The sequence below is a fragment of the Emys orbicularis genome, chromosome 20 (assembly GCF_028017835.1).
Source record: "Emys orbicularis isolate rEmyOrb1 chromosome 20, rEmyOrb1.hap1, whole genome shotgun sequence".
In the NCBI taxonomy this organism is placed as follows: Eukaryota; Metazoa; Chordata; order Testudines; family Emydidae; genus Emys; species Emys orbicularis.
The window spans coordinates 9600456-9616416 of record NC_088702.1 but is presented as its reverse complement, the minus strand read 5'-3'; the positions used below and the strand labels follow the sequence as shown (position 1 = coordinate 9616416).

The window sequence follows — 15961 nt, the reverse complement described above, 5'->3', positions numbered from 1 at the left end:
GTGTCTTCTGCACCATCCATGACTGCCATGGAAACGTGATCACATCTTGTAGCCACATGCTGATTGGCTGGCTGAGCATTCTTATGTGATGTCAGCGGCCATGTGGTGATCCACTGCGTTCATTGCTCATTTGCATCCAGGGGCTCAGTGACGGCTGTGGAAAAATGTCCCATGCAGGATGGGGCTAAACAGTTGCTCTGGGCTGGGGTGCCCATCCCCACTGGCTCTGCATGTCTGGGACTGTTCCTCAGAGCAGACCAGGAATGAGGCACCTTATTAGAGACTTTCCAAAGGGAAAATAAGAGTCTACAAGAGAAGATCCTGACTGCAATCCCCTCTAGGGGCCTGATGCTCTCCACCAGTCTGACCCTCGGTGCCCACTGGCAAAGGGCCCACGCTCCAGTAATTCACCCTAGGCCTGACAGTCACTATCCCCAATACACTGTTGTCCTAATAGGTATCTAAAAGGTGTCATGGAAAGTATCATCCATAAACAGGTGACAGGCTGGTCCTGAAAATCATGATGTGATGCATGCACAGTGTGGATATAAAGATTGACATATGAGTGCTGGCAATATGTTCTTACACTGTGGTTGGGAGGCAGTGCCTAGAGCAAGGCTGCCCCAGACCAAGGAATGGGGGTTCCCCTCTCTGAGCGGCTTGATGACAGGCAGAGCCCAATGAAAGGACATTTACATACAAGATAAACAAAGCCATCAAGCTGCAGAGAAAACTACTTAGTGAGCTCTCTACACATCCGAGTTTGTGCCCCCTCCCCCGAAGGCTTCCTGGCTCTTGAGACAAAGACAAGAGACTGGAAAATCTATAGGAGGCAGAAAGCCATCTTGGTTATCCATCACTCAGAGGACAGAGGGATGGCACTTCCGAGCCTGTGAACGGCAGATCCTTTTCCTCTTAGCCTGAAAGGCAGAAGCTAAGTGAGAAAACTGCTTAGGCAAAGATGAAAATTTGCTAAAATTAAGTTTTAAACAGTAGACAGCGCTTAAAGTTGTTTGTAACCAGCTGTCTCTTTCCCTCAAATCTCCGTTCTTCTGAGTTTTCCTATAACCATTTCTGAGCTGCTCTATTGAAGCATAAAGTGAGCTCTCAGCTGGCCTACCAGGCTCATGCCCCGTCTCTTTGGAGGCAGTGAACTTAGTTTCTGGGAGCATCCCGGGAGAGGGACCGGATGCAGAGACGTCTCTGGGGAACTGCAGGTCACTGAATGTCACCTGCAAGGCAAGGAAAAGGCTGGCAGAGTCTCGAGGCGTTTGCTGGTGAGCCGGACAGCCTGGCGGAGCAGGGAGCTGACACAGTCTAATCTCCAGCAAAGCTCACTCTTGCTAAGGCAGTAGGGTAACACCATGGCTTGCGGTTCTGGGCTGCCTGACCAGAATGGCACAATGGGGATGTGGGCCTTACCCTCTCAGCTCCTGCACAGGGATCCCCCAACCCCCCAGCTTCACTGCAGCCTCATTTGGATCGAAGTGGAGCCGACTTGCTCTGATTCAAGCGCCTACGGCAGTGGGAAGGCAACACAGCCCCAAGTCAAGCCAAGGTCTCCGGCACAGAGCTGTGTGTGAGGGTAGTGCCTAAGGGCCAGCAGAGAACAGGGCCCCATTGTGCACTCCAAACCCCTCATCCCCCCACATCCCAACCCTCTGCTCTAGCCCCGAGCCTCCTCCCACACCCCAAACTCCTCATCCCCGGCCCCACCCCAAAGCCCTCACCCCCAGACAGAGCCCACATCCCCTCCTGTGCTCCGAAGCCCTCACCCCCCCCAGAGCCCTTACCCCCCCACACTCTAATCCTCTGCCCCAGCCCTGAGCAGGGCCGCCCAGAGGATTCAGGGGGCCTGGGGCAAAGCAGGGGAGCTTGTACTCACCGGGCGGCGCGCCGAGTCTGCGGTGGCGGCGGCATTTCGGCGGCGGGGGGCCCTTCAGTCGCTCCGTGTCTTCGGCAGCACTGAAGGGCCCCCCACCGCCGAAATGCCACTGAAGACCCGGACCGCCACCGGGTGAGGAAAGGGATTCTTGACCAGCGCTTGCGGGGCCCGGGGCAAATTGCCTCACTTGCCTCCCCCACCTCTGGGCGGCCCTGGCCCTGAGCCCCCTCCCACACTCCAAACCCCTCGGCCCCACCCCCGCCACATATCCCCTCCATATTGGTGCACATACATTCATTCCGTACATGGATGTAAAAAATTTGAGGGAACATGCTGGAGCTCACCGGCTACTAAGGCCACGTCTACACTTACAAGCTCACAGCTGTAAGATCGCTCATGTAGCCCATTATGCTGACAGGAGAGAGCTCTCCTGTGGACATCATAAAACCAGCCCAACGAGCGGCGGTAGCTCTGTCAGCAGGAGAGCGCGACAGAGCGCTGGGCACACGAGTGCTTATGTCAGCAAAACTTCTGTCACTCGGGGGGGGGGTGTTTTTTCACATAAGTGCTAGTGTAGACATGGCCTGGAGTCTGCCAGAACAGTCCCAGCCAGAGACCTCAAATTCTCCTCAGCCAGGCTTCCATCGGCACCTGTGTGAACAGAGGGGTGGGGAGAGTGCTGCTAACCACAGTTCAGCAAATAATAGATGTTTTTATTTGGGGGCTGAACCAAATATTCTGGAGAAGAATCAGGTTGGAGTCAAACCAAATCCAATTCTTAAAAAAAAAAAAAAAAAATGTTGTCCAAGTGAAAAATTCTTGCTCTGGATTAACAAACATTTTGGTTGGCTCAAGTGAAATTTGAGTTTTCTTTTTCAACTCAGCCATGTTCTGGTGTTTTTTACATTTGTTTTCTAATTCAGCCATACACTCTTTCTAAATAAAAAACAAACATTGACGTAAAAAAAAAAAAACCCCCCAAAAAACCTTTTTCAGCCAAAACTATTTGTTGAATTCAACCTGAATCCGTCAAGAGTAACGGTGCCCCCCCCCACCCCCCAAAATTTGCTCCCAGTTTGGATGCCAACACAGCTGTTAGATCAGTGATACTCAGACTGAGGTTCACGAGTGGCTCTTTAATGTGTCTCCTGCGGCTCTTTGCAGCACATGAAATTAAAACGCCGTGTGATGAATTAACAACCAATCGGGATGCTTTTACTATGTTAACCACCATTTGTAGTTGATAAAAATAATAATACTTGGTCAGTCATTTTGCTGGGAGAATAATATATGAAAACTAAATATTTCCCCTGTCATACTGTTTAAATATGAAGAGTACTATTGTTGATTGCTAATTTGGCTCCTGAACCACTGAGGTCTGAGTATCACCACTCTATTAGATGCATAGAACTACTGTGCAGTCCCTCCAGTTCCACCACTGACCAGCAGGGGGCAGGAGAGCTGCAGTCCACTCCACATCCTAGCAAGCCAGCCCCACCTTCCTCCTTCCAAATGTTCGGGGAGACTGAACTCAAACCAAAGGGTTTATTTCCAGTTACAAATAGATAAAATTACAAAAGTATTTTAAAGCGATTTAAAAAGTGACTATTACATGTCTCAGGCTTTCAAGTTAAGGTCTGGTAAGGTTTCTCTTGCTGAACTGTAATAAAAAGCAGCCGCACAGTTAAATCTGTCCAGCTGTTGGAGAGGAGTCTGGCCTCCTGGAGAGCTCTTGCCATGGTGGTTACGCACTGTGACCCAACAAAGTGAAGGATTTGATTCCAGCCTCCATTATTCCTGGTAACCGATACAGTCTGCTTTGGAGCCCCGGGAGAGAACAATACAGATTCCACGGACGAGGCACCATCTACCGCAGCCTGGCAGCGGCCCCTTTCCTGCTCCCTCCAGACGGCAGCTCTGTGGCTGCAACAGGCTCGTTCCCTACACATATTTCTCAATGGATCCAGATGTGTGGCGGTTCGAAACTCCTGCCCTTCAGACTGAGGTTGGGGTGACGAGAGACTGGAAAAATTGGGACACTTTTTTCCCGGGGGAGGGAGGGGGGAGATTGACGGATGGCGGGGGATGTAGTTGTGTATATAAGACAAAGCCCCTAATACCGGGACAATCCCGATATTGTCAGGACGTCTGTTACCCTGACGTAGGATCTGTTGGTGTCTGCCTAGCTCAGTGCTCAGGAGGTACCTACAACAGGCATTTAAAGGCTGAGTGCTCAGGGATCTAGCCACTCACCTTCTTCCCATTCAGTCCTACAGGTCTGAGTCTCATTTGCACTAAGGCCCCTTCACACCACAGGGTCTTAAATGTAAGTGGGAATAACAAGGCACCTACACACCTTTAGCCGTCTCACCCAGTCACCAGTCGAACAGCTGTTTGCCCCATAGAGCATCTTCCATGCAAAGCGCTATCCAAGAACTAACAATGTGAAAGCTGATTGCCTCTTCCTTCCCAAGCACGAGCAGCCACTTGGCCACACCAGCCAGAGTTGGGTGCACCGGCGTCGCTGTGGGGAGTGCAGGGTGAAGCAGCACAAGGTGACTCAACGCCAAGCCTTTACGAGCGCCTGCCTTGAGGAAGGGCCCAGAACTTCTCCCTCGAGAAAGCCAAATCCACCCCGCAACTCTGAACAGCAAGAGCCTGCAGAGCATCGCTAGGTCTCACTGTGGCCCCCTGCACCTTTCGGATATGGCCCACGGCAGGGTGTGAACTCCATCTCCACACCGTGCCAGCCAACCTGGTTTCAATCAAGGTTTGGCCCAAAAACGCCAGACAGAACCAAGCTGTTCTGGAAGGCTCTCCTGGCCCTGCCAAACTGGGCTGAAACAGAGCTCAAGCAGGGCCGTAAATCAGTGGAAAGAAGTTCTTGATTTCTCCTGGACTGGATTTTCTCTCTGCTGCCTCACAACCAAATCACAGGCCAAGGGAGAGGTGAGCAAGTCCCCTTTGATCTCATTGCTATGCCCCTAATCCCTTCTCACCAATCACCTCCTGCTCCAGGGAGATGTAGTATTCAACCTGTTCAGACACCACAAAGATGACATCCTGACACACTCGTACAGCAGTGACGGTGGGGGCAGGGATGGGGACACCACGCAACAATCTTCTACAGTCACAAAAATATACTTGTGTTCCCTACATTCAGTGCTCTAGCATAACCAGGGCTCCCCAGCCTGCCACTTCTGGCAGCATCAAACCCTCCGATAGGCTTAAGTGGCACTACAGTGCTGCAAGGCCTCACGCTGGCCTGTCGCACGGGCTGAATTTCACCCTCCTTGGGGAAGCCCGGTGCTAGCGGACATCCCCAAAGCAGGGTGAGCAATCTGCAACGCCAGCAAGTGGCAGGGGGGCCCCTCCGCTGGGTGTTTTCAGCAGCTGGGTTTGTCGCCTGTCGCTCTTAGGAAAATAAGATTGGTTTATGCAAAGTCACCTGTAGCGCAGCGGGCAAGACTCCAGCCCCACGACTCTAGGGGACAAAGAGAGTCTAGAACAGGACTAAAAAGGCACTAGGTGAAACTTTAAAAAAAAAAATAGTTAAAATCGCAGTGAGTTACAGTAATTCACACGGAACATTTACAGCAGTTCATGGGGCAAGGGGCAGGACGTCGGCAGGAGAGGGGGAGCCAATCCAGGGCCAATGTCACACCAGGAAGGACGAGGTCTGTTTGAATTCTCCCTGGGGGAGTGAAAGAAAGACACAATGAATTCCCATGGACACGAATTACAGCGAATCCTTCAAAACAAACCTGCTCCCTTTGCACCCGTCCCCGAGCCCCTCGGAGAGAAAAGCTCATGGTGCTGCGCGGCCAAGGAGAAACAGCGAGTTCCAGCCATGAGGGCTGGGAATCGGGAGACCTCCCACCTTGAGCAAGTCACCTCTGCTTGTTTCCCCTCCCATCCTGTTTGTCTAGCCTGTCTACCTAGACTGAGCTCTTGGGGGCAAATCTAACGCCAAGTGACTCAGCAGGAGAGCACTGGGTTTTCTGGGTAGAAGCACAGACTAGGTTGCAGGTGATGTTATGTTTATGGGCTCAACCTCTCTCATCGCAAAGCCACCATGTGTCAGGGAAGAGCTGGCTGTTCACTTCGGAGAAACTTGGCCTGGCAACACCCTCTGTTATTCCAGCCCTGTGTGAGAATCAACTTCGTAACTCCTCCCCCAGCGTGTCCCTAGCACGCAGGGTTTGGGTCTTGTCAAGTACACGTCCCTCTGTGCCTTGTGTGGAGCCCATGGGAGATCTACCTGTGTTCTGGGGAAGCGGCCCGAGTGGCTTCACCACTTTACAGAGCAGAACGCACCAGTTGCACGTATGTAATACCTGAGCCAAGGATCCCAAGCTGTTAAACAAATGAATCATCACCACGACATATTATACCCATTTAACAAATTCGTAAGTGGAGGCACAGTAGGTGTAAGGGACCGAGTTGGGAACAGAACCCTTGAACTCCCAGATCCTGACTCTGGCTTTTACCATTAGCAATAACTCCTGTTTTCCCTACCCCAGACCAGCAAATGGTGCTGGACTCTCAGCAAAGACAGAATTTTCCTGACATTTTTGTGCAAAAGGTCCTGGCTAAGTGGCTCTGAAGTCCCATTTTCAAGAGTGGTGGAGGTGCATGGGGCCAGGTTTTTAATGGCGTTTAGGTGCCTGAACATGCGGATAGGCAACCGAGGGAGATTTCCAAAAGCACCCAGGCACACATCTGCATCTTTAGGCACCTACATCCTTTAGAAATCTGGCCTGTAGGCTCTTAAGTACCTACGTCACTTTTGAAAATAGAACTTTGGTGCTTTTGAAAGTGTTACCCTCCGTCTGAGGACAGAAAAGACTCCGCGTGCAGACACCACTTCCCGCGTCCCAGTCTCCATCTGACTCTCAGAATGGCCTCTGGCTGATTGTTTAATTACATTCCAGACACTAAAAATTAGTCTTTTATTTCTCACTGCACTGATTAGTCATTCAATTTACACTCTTGCATTGGAGTTTCACTTTGAGGGCCTTTGCCTATTTACCACATGAATAAGGTTAGTTGGGATCGTAGCATAGCATTACTGAAAGGTCCTTGATTTAATGGCTTGCATGGCCAAGCAATGTGCTGGAGCTCCCTTTCCCCACGTTGCGTCTGTGGGAATGGTTTTCGTTTTAAAAATCGGGAGCTGTAGCTCTGTCATTCCATGCAACATTGGTAAGCTGCACCACAGCTGCCAGACTGACCGGTTCTCTAACTGGGGGGAAGAAAACGAACCGCAGCCCTTCACCATTCCTCCTCAGCTAGCGGCATCAAGGAGGCCCCGGCATGATGCTTTCGCTGAGCCAGAAGTTATGGACTTGACGCAGGGTTCACTGGGTGAATTCCATGGCCTGCGTTATGCAGATGGTCAGAATGGTCTCTTCCGGCCTCAATCTCTGACTCTAGAATCACCTAACACAGCCGGGAACGATGCCCCGTTGGAGACCTTCGTGCACATTTGGCTCGGTATCTAAGGGTGACTCAAGGTTGCGGAAGGAGTGAAAGTTACATAGCCAGCACAGCGGGTTTTCACTGGGTGGGGCACTAAAAGGAGATGCGTTTACACATCTCTTGCCAGGGCTCATCATGACTGACTAGCACCTCAAAACGTAAACGCCGGGTGGGGATGGTGGCGCTGCAGTGTTAGACTGAGCCGGGCGACTCGTGGCACGAGAGAAATCTTCCCCGCTGGAGATAATGTGTCAGGACAGTCTCTGTATCGAGGGGCCAGCCGCACCGGCAGTGCTGGGGAGGCACTTGGAACTCCTTGCTGAGTGGCAGGTTCTACCCTTCTGAACTCTCAAACCATAAGATAAATTTCTCTAGTTTAGAGATGCCCCATTTTTAGCTCAAGCCTTAGAGGAAAGGCATTGGTGAGAATCAAATGAACACCGAACAGAAGGTCTTAAAGGCCTGACAGTGACTGATGGGCTCTGATACACAGGATCCTCCAGCAAATCAGGCTAATTCTGAAGAGTGGAACACCAACTCCCACCACACCCAGAAGGATTACTGTCTGGGACGCTGGGGAATCTACCTACCTAACTTATACGGTGGTTACAGTAATTATCTACGTAACTGATCTGGCGCAAGTCATCCCAGTATCTGAGCACCTCAGGGTTTTTCATGCATTTATCCTCACAGCCCCCAGGGGCAGGGCAGGGCAGGGCTATTATCCCCATTACACAGGGAATTGGGTACCTGAGGCACAGATCCACAGAAGTATTTAGGCTCCATTTCAGTGGAAGTTATGAGCCTCAATACCTTGATGGGTCTAGGCCGGAGAGACTAAGGCCAAGTCTACACCAAAACGTTAAGTCGACCCAGCCATGTTGCTCGGAGGTGTGGAAAATCCACACCCGGAGCCATGCAGTTCAGCTGACCTAACCCCCGGTGTAGACAGCGCTAGATCGAGGGAAGAACAGCAGCTAGCTGTTTAAGTGGAGACACAGCCTCAGGGTACGTCTACACTTACCGGAGGGTCCGGCGGCAGGCAATCGATGTTCTGGGATCGATTTATCGCGTCTGGTTTAGACGCGATAAATCGATCCCGGATCGATCCCGGAAGTGCTTGCCGTCGACGCCGGTACTCCAGCTCGGCGAGAGGAGTACGCGGCATCGACGGGGGAGCCTCCCTGCCGCGTCTGGACCCGCGGTAAGTTCGGACTAAGGTACTTCGAATTCAGCTACGTTATTAACGTAGCTGAATTTGCGTACCTTAGTCCGAAGTGGGGGGTTAGTGGGGACCAGGCCTCAGAGACGTTCCCGCGGTCGTACATCGGAGTGTGAGAGAGCGAGGAATTGAATCCAGGTCCGCCAAGTGCCTGGTTAGTGCTCGAACCACTGGGCCATCCTTCCTCTCAAGGTCAGAAAGTCTCGGTGCAAGTCATTAGCCAGGAACTGACACTGGGCTGGCAACACATGGACAAGCTTCGAACCATCAGCTATGTCCAGCAAATGAACTGAGCTTGTCAGGTGAAGTGTGTATCCACCAGTTTGTCCTTCCCTCCATGGACGTGGCTGGCTTTGGGTGAGGTGCATCTCGGACGCTCCATAAAACCCACAAGACGTGGGCAGATCACTGCTGTAAGCAGGCTCTGTGGCTGGGTTACACCCTGCCTCCCTCAGGGGTTGCCAAAGCACCAGTCCCAGCCTGCAGGTGATTTGATCGCAGCCCTGACACTCAAGAAGCCAGGAACAAAGTTATTTCTTTGGGGACAAAAGACTTTCCGGGCTGCCAGAGCAAAGCTGCCTGGCTGGCAGTTCTACTTACGTCACTCCGGTTGGACGGCTGGCTGTAGATAACTTGCTTATTGGTGCTGCTAAAATGAGAAAGAATTAAACTAAGACACTTCACAAGGGCTGATCGCTCCTCGGACCACACCCCAAGCACCAGCTGTGCCACTGTACCCCACCAGTGTCGGCCAGACAGCCAGCAATGTTGGGGAAGCAAGTTAGCAGACAGCTGAGGTTAACCACCAGGCTACATCCAACTTCACACCAAAAGATAGATGGGAGGTGCCTGATTTGCCCCTTCTCTCCCAACCCCCACCAGGCAAGGCACAGCCTCCCCCAGCTCTGGTAGGAGAGATGCTTTACAGACTGGCCTCTTCCTTCCATCCCTATTTCCCCATCCAATACCCAGCACACCGCAAGGACGGGATTGGGAGGAGGGCAGCTAAGAGGCCTAGTCCTGATACCCAGCCTGCTTTGGGTGCCAAGTAGATTTTGGGATCTCTTCAGTCCCCATGTTAGAAACAGCTTGTAACTTGGTATAATCAGGCCAGGAGCAGAACTGGCACAGAAGTGAGGGCTGAGGAGGGTCAGGACAGAGGGGTATTGGCAGAGCTGGAAGAGGAGTCCAGGGCCAAATAAGTGGGGGGCTGTGGATCAGGTCCACGAGCAGAGCTGTGGAGGGGGGAATTTGCAAGCTCATGCAGGTGCTATTCGCTCCTGTGATGTTGACTTCTTTCGGGTAAGGGGAAGGAGACTATGCCTGGCCTGGCCTAGAGGCAGCATACTGCCCTGCTCTACTCTTCTGCAGCCTTTTGCTCACCAGGCCAGCGAGAGGTGGGGACACAAGACAACACTGCCATCTGGGGAACAGGGGGAGACAGTGCTCCACCCAGATGCCACCTGCTGACCCTTTCGGGTGGGGAAAACTGCGTTGATGGAGGCTTAGTCCTTGTCTTCAGCTGGAAGATGCTGCTGGAATAGAGCTAGGACAGTGCGGTCCTTAGAGGGTAGGAGTGACCCATGATGGGGACAGCAGAAACATGTGCCCTAGCCCAAGAGGAAAGGTCAAAGTCTCCCCACTGTTCCTGACCCAGAGATCCCACCTGGCAGTATGACTGCAGTGTCATACAGCAGCTACGCTGGGGCACAGTGGGGTGAGGGAGGAGCTTGGCGTACGCGCTGGCACCTTGCACTCTACCCGCTGCAAGGAAGAGATTCCAGGCTGCATTTAAACTGCCATGGAGGAGGTGGCGGAGTCTGGCTAGTCCTGGTGCCCCCCAGGGGAATACTCTACCCACTCCACAGCGCTAGAAGGATCTCCGCAGGCCAGGAGCACAAGAGGGATGGAAGAGGCTTGGAGGACGGACAGAAAACAAGGCACACACTTGAACAGAGTACAAGGTTCCACTTACCCTGTTCTCTCTGGAAGGGAAAAAGAAGAAACAGGATGGTTAAACGTTGGAGATGGGACGTGTCGCTCGGCTGCCAAGGGATGGCTCCCTGGCACTGCTACAGTGGGCAGCAACACAGGCTTCCGCGGGGCCACACTGCTTTCAGAGTGCACTCAATTGGCTGGGCCAAGCGCAGACAGGTCACACGCGCACGGGGATGCGAGATAGATTCACGGAAGGGGGGAGCACAGGCCTGACCACGACGCAGCCAAGCAAGCTCTGCACCACAGCCTGGGGGCCCCCCATTTAATCCAGAGAGGCAGCCGGCAGGAACTGCAGTTCCCAGCATGCAATGCTCCATCTTGAGTCAAAGGCGGCTTGATGGAGAGCTGCCCAATAGGGTCAAGAACTCCGCAGGCAGCACCTCATCATTGAAAGGGGTAAGGCAGCCAAAGTTTGCTGCAACACAGGTAGCCTGCGAGCTTCTGGCAAGCAGGAGACTGAGCCCACTGCGTAGATGCCGCCAGCGAAATATTGATCGGGAGCAATGGCTCCTCCCAATAGCTTCTTCAGCAGCAGCAGCCAGAGCTCATTAGCCTGCAGCACGCTGCCTGGCACCCTGCCCAGCGGTGTGTGCCTTAGCTTCTGCAGGGGAATTGACAGGGGCTCTGAGGAACTGCCTAGGGTCACGGGAGTGGCTGAGCGCAAGTGGAAGGGGGCGGGGAGAGGTATGTTCGCAGCCCAAGTGGGTAGCTTAATACTTACTGCTGAAAAAGCCACGACTGTAGGCGAACCAGATGCCGAAGGCAACCAGTGCCAGCACGATTAGCAGCACGACCACAGCTGCCACAATACCGCCCACGTTGACTTCAGCTGGGTGAGAGAATGATGTCAGCGCGGCATGCGGAGATCTTACGCGGACAGATCCCCCTGCATGCCACAGGATCCCAAACGCATTCACATCTGCAACTGCCCCGGTGGGAGAGTGAAACCAGCAAAGGATTTAGCCTGTCTAGTTGCAGTCACCGGGGGAGACTGGACCCCACCTTCCTTCAAGGGCCAATCACCCTGTCTCAGTTGCCTTTAATGGATTTAAGCAGCTAGGGGTGAGGAGCCTGCACCAGGGTACCCAGCCGGAGGGGGGGAGGGAGGGGAGACACACGGACGGGGTTCTGGAATTATAACCCTGCTGCTGTCCCATTCACGGCTCCCTTCACGCTAAGACAGCTCCCAGCCTGCTCCACCCACCTCCATTTCTTCCTGCCTCACAGTCACCAGCCCCTTGCCACACAGCTGGGATCAACGCTTGGTGCTAGCTGCTTCCACCTAGCGGGAAGTGGCAGCAGGAAGGGCAGCGGCTGAGAATGGCAACATTCCACAGCCAGCCTAGCCTGGGACGAGCCTGCGAGCCACGCCAAGGGCTGCCAGGCCTCACCCCTCCCCGTCCTGCTGCTTTGCTATTTGGTTCCGGTGAGCTCAGCCCTGCCCTGATACAAAGTCGACAGGCATTCAGAGGGGAACTGGCGTGGCTTGGGAAGGGAGCACCGGCATGGACCTGGCACCTGAAGATCTGCAGTCTGAGCTCCACTGTATGGGTCTAATGTTGCGAAGGGCTAAAACCAGACCAAGGGTGGAAAACAGGATGGCTTGGGCAACTCCAGGGAATGGGGGCTAACGGCACGGTAGCTTTTCAGAGGAGGGGATGGTTGGAATGCTTGTCACCGGAGCTGGGCCCAGCAAACACACCTATCCCCAACCTCTGGCACTCCCAATCCCAGAGTGCACTAGGCTAGGGCGGGAGCCTCCTCTGGGACTGTCTGTACCGAGGCCCAGCTCCAAAGGTCATGTAGGAGGCGGGACATGCCAAGAACCACTTGTCGGCTCTCAGGAGACTCCGTTCTCTGCGAAGGTTGCTCTTTTAGCAGGGCAGCCCAATGGGCTTCTGGTTCCAGGCTCTCCCCGCCCCTTGCAGCAAAGCACATGCCTGTTTTCCCATCAAGACCCTTGGGCACTGTCCAACCTTTAATCTATCGCAGCCAGTACAGGGAGTAGCTGCAGGAGGCCGGGGAAGGGGCAGTGACAGCACTAGCTATTGTAAGCTTGCAAGTGACTTCCAAAGAGCCCAGTGCAGACGTGCGCACACAACCACCCACACGCAGGGTCTGCAAGCCCCCATTTCCTTACTGGCTTCCAAGTGGATGGCTTCCGATTTCTGAGCAGTCCCGACGTTGTTCTGAGCCTCGCAAAAATAATCCCCTGTGTCGAAGCTGGTTACGGGCTCAATCGTCTGGAGTGGGAAAGAAGGCGTGAGAGAGGCATGGACAGAGGTGTGAACTCCCCACGAGTCAGGCAGCCCCCTCCCCAGCGCGTACCAGCACTCCTGTCTTGGGGTCGATCGTGTAGGAGGAGTTCCTGAATTTCTCACTGATCTTGGGGTTGGAGGGCATCAGGATGTTGTCCCTGTACCATTGGAAGGTAGGGGGTGGAGAGCCATCTGTTTCTGTGCACGTCAGCACAGCTTTGTTGCCGATTGTCACCGAGGTGGGCACCTTGGCAACGGGCTTGGAGGGAGGCACTGCCAGTGGAGAAGGCAAAGAGGCACATGTTACAGATGACCTTACAGAGCTTTGAACTCATCGCTGTGACCCCCTGCCCTAAACACACCCAAGACACGGTCATTTGCATTTGTTAAATTGTGCTTATTAACCCATGACTGGCTGGATTAGACTAGAGGTCCTGCTCAATGACACGAAGGCAAACAAATGGCCAGATCATTTTAAGTGAAGTAAGTGGTAAGCAGCATCCATGTCTAGCTTGACAGTTCATGAGAGAACGGACTAAGTCAGTGGCTGGGCCCTCTTCCATTGGCAGGGCTTTCTTGGCACTGCTCCAGGGCTGATCAGTGACGTTCCAGAGCTCAGGCCAGTGTAACTGTCATTCCCCGACAACGCACCTTTAATTGCGATGGGGAAGGAGTGAAAAGCGGTTCCTTCCTGACCCATGCAGAGATCCTGTGCTGCCCTGAAGCTTGATTATACTCATGTCAGCACAACTACAAATAGGAGTGGACTTTTCTTTAAAATCCAGCCACACTATTGTCTTGATCTCCTGGGACACATTCCACAGAGAGCAGCAGTTCCTTGCGTGGGTTCTGCACCAGCTGCCCTTTAATTCAAGAGAGGATTAATGGCACTCACTGGGCTGGATCTTCCATTGCCCTGCTCCCTGGGCAGTCATTTACACCACAATAAAATGGGTGTGGAATGCAACTAAATCAGAGCAGCTCTCGGTGTTCTGGTGCAAACGACTGTACGAAGAGCAGGGAGACAGAATCAGGTGCCCGGCGTTCAACATAAATGGCAAGTGCACGTGGGGAGAAGTGTCACTGACCAGAAATTAACGCTTTGACTACGAGCCCTGCTGCTGGCAGTAGCCACCCTGCTGACAGGTGAAAGGTGCGATGCTGGCCGTGTGGGTGAAACCAGTGTCCCTCCCACTTTGATGGAGCAACTTGTCGAAACAAAATGTTTGACCAAAACTGCTGCAATCCTGAAGGAAGGAAACAGAGTTTGGTCCAACACTGGGCTCCCATTCGGTGACTGATTTCGCAGCGCTGGTGAAAGGTGCTAGACTGACAGCATTTGTGAGTGAGGCTCTGGGTACGGCCACAGAACAGGCACTGTAAAAGTAGTGCAATCTTCCCCCCCCCTAATCTTTTGCCAGGGACCTCAGCCCAGCCATGAAGGGACCATTTCTGGGGTGAGGACTGGTCAGTCTCCATTGGTCTCTGCAGACAATACACCCAAGGTTCAGATTGGTGCTGACAGTGAGTCTTCAAGGTGTGAAGAAGTGGACTGACAGCACATCTGTATGAAGGGGATCTCTGCTTAAATGCCATTCGCATGTAATGCAAGATAAGCATGGACTTGCCCACGTCAGCAGGGGGAACAGTTACAGTATCAGACTTCCTGAGTGCGTGTTACAGAAATAATGGTGCCCCCGTGTAGCTAGGATTGTTTCTTCATTGCCACATAATGGGCTATGCATTGACCCGTGCGAGGCAGTCCTCGAGAACCAGTTGTGTTTAACGGTTCTGAAGATGCGGAGCCAACAGAACTGGAGGCTTTTGAAACCATTGGATAATCTGGGCATTAGGCTTTCCCCAGGGCCCCCCTTCGAACCTGGCTAGCCTGACTGGATTACAGGATACTTGCCACTGCCCAAAGCAGCCTTATTCCATGGCTCTATTCCAGCAGGACTGACGCTGCTCTCAGGAAGGCCCTAAAGCTCCATTCATGCACCGCTCTGGCCCTGCAGGTCCGTGGTCAGGGGACATGGGTGAGAATTTCAGAGAACCAGGTTTAGACGATTGAGGCTTCCCTAGACTCTAAGTCCAATGTGGAAAGAGTCTTGTTTCAGTGACCTCAGGCTAGTTTGCTATCCACTGATGATGCCGTGGTGTGCGGAGAGCAACATTGTTCAAAGAAGCCATTGGACTCTTAGTAGGGAAAAATAATACCCTCCTTGCGGCAGGAGTCAGTGGGGAGGTTCCCCGGTCTGTGCCACGCAGGTTAGAAGTTCATAGTGCTCCCTTCGAATCTTAAACTCTAGGAAAACACACTCCTTGCCCACAGTTGGCAACATGCCCCCAGGGGCCCCCTCTCTCTGAGACTAGAAGCCCTGGAACTTTAGCCATGGCAACCGGTCCCAAGTTGTAATTACAGAAAGGCAATAGTACCTTGGACGATGAGATCAACTTCTGACTTTGTTAGTTGGCCACTGGCCCCGCTCCCGGTCCAGAGGACCTCGCAGATGTACTTCCCCGTGTCCTTCCGAGTCACCGAAGTGAAACGAATCCCTGTGGGTGTGAACTGAGCACGGTCTTTGTAGGGGTCTGCAGAGAAAGGGGAGACAGTGAGACGCTGAGAGCACTTGGAGGTGGAGGAATACAAGTGAGAGCCAGAACAGGCTGCTGGTGTGGAGAAGGGGGGGAAGGGCAGCCCCAAGAACCAGCCTCAGAGCAGAGAGCACGGTAAGGAGAAGAGCTGATTAAATGGGATTCAGTTCAAATACAACAAGAGGTCTCCCCATTGCAAAAGGAAGCTACATGCCCCTATGTCCAATAGCCAAGCCAGCCCAATCACAGCTGGCCGGGGGATGGAGGGGTTTGTTGCAGGGTTTAAGGAATGGGTTCTGTTATGCTGTGCTGCTGGCAGATATGAACTAGTTAGTGAGGAGGTTATTCCACCCCATTTCTTTCCTCGTAGCTTTTCCCACGAGTGCTCAGTGCTTTTAAGAAATTAGTTAGCAGTGGTAAAGCTGATTCCAGGCAAAGCAATCTAGAACGCTGTGTGTGGTTACACCAGTCACATTAAAAGACTGTTCTCAAACTGTTCAGCTGATATGGCTGAGCGACAAA

General features: G+C 52.9%; 1 protein-coding gene across 1 annotated transcript in view; it reads right to left on the bottom strand.

Annotated features, from left to right (window-relative positions):
* Positions 1–4566: 4566 nt before the first annotated feature.
* LOC135892306 (junctional adhesion molecule A-like) overlaps positions 4567–15961 on the bottom strand; it is a 62808-nt gene continuing 51413 nt past the window's right edge. The window contains exons 4-10 of the mRNA XM_065420023.1: positions 15281–15436; positions 12915–13117; positions 12727–12829; positions 11308–11415; positions 10564–10573; positions 9189–9237; positions 4567–5579 (exon numbers count right to left, since the gene is read on the bottom strand). Of these exons, the coding sequence (XP_065276095.1) occupies positions 5544–5579; positions 9189–9237; positions 10564–10573; positions 11308–11415; positions 12727–12829; positions 12915–13117; positions 15281–15436 (665 nt within the window). The 3' untranslated portion in view covers positions 4567–5543. The remainder of the gene's footprint in view (positions 5580–9188; positions 9238–10563; positions 10574–11307; positions 11416–12726; positions 12830–12914; positions 13118–15280; positions 15437–15961) is intronic.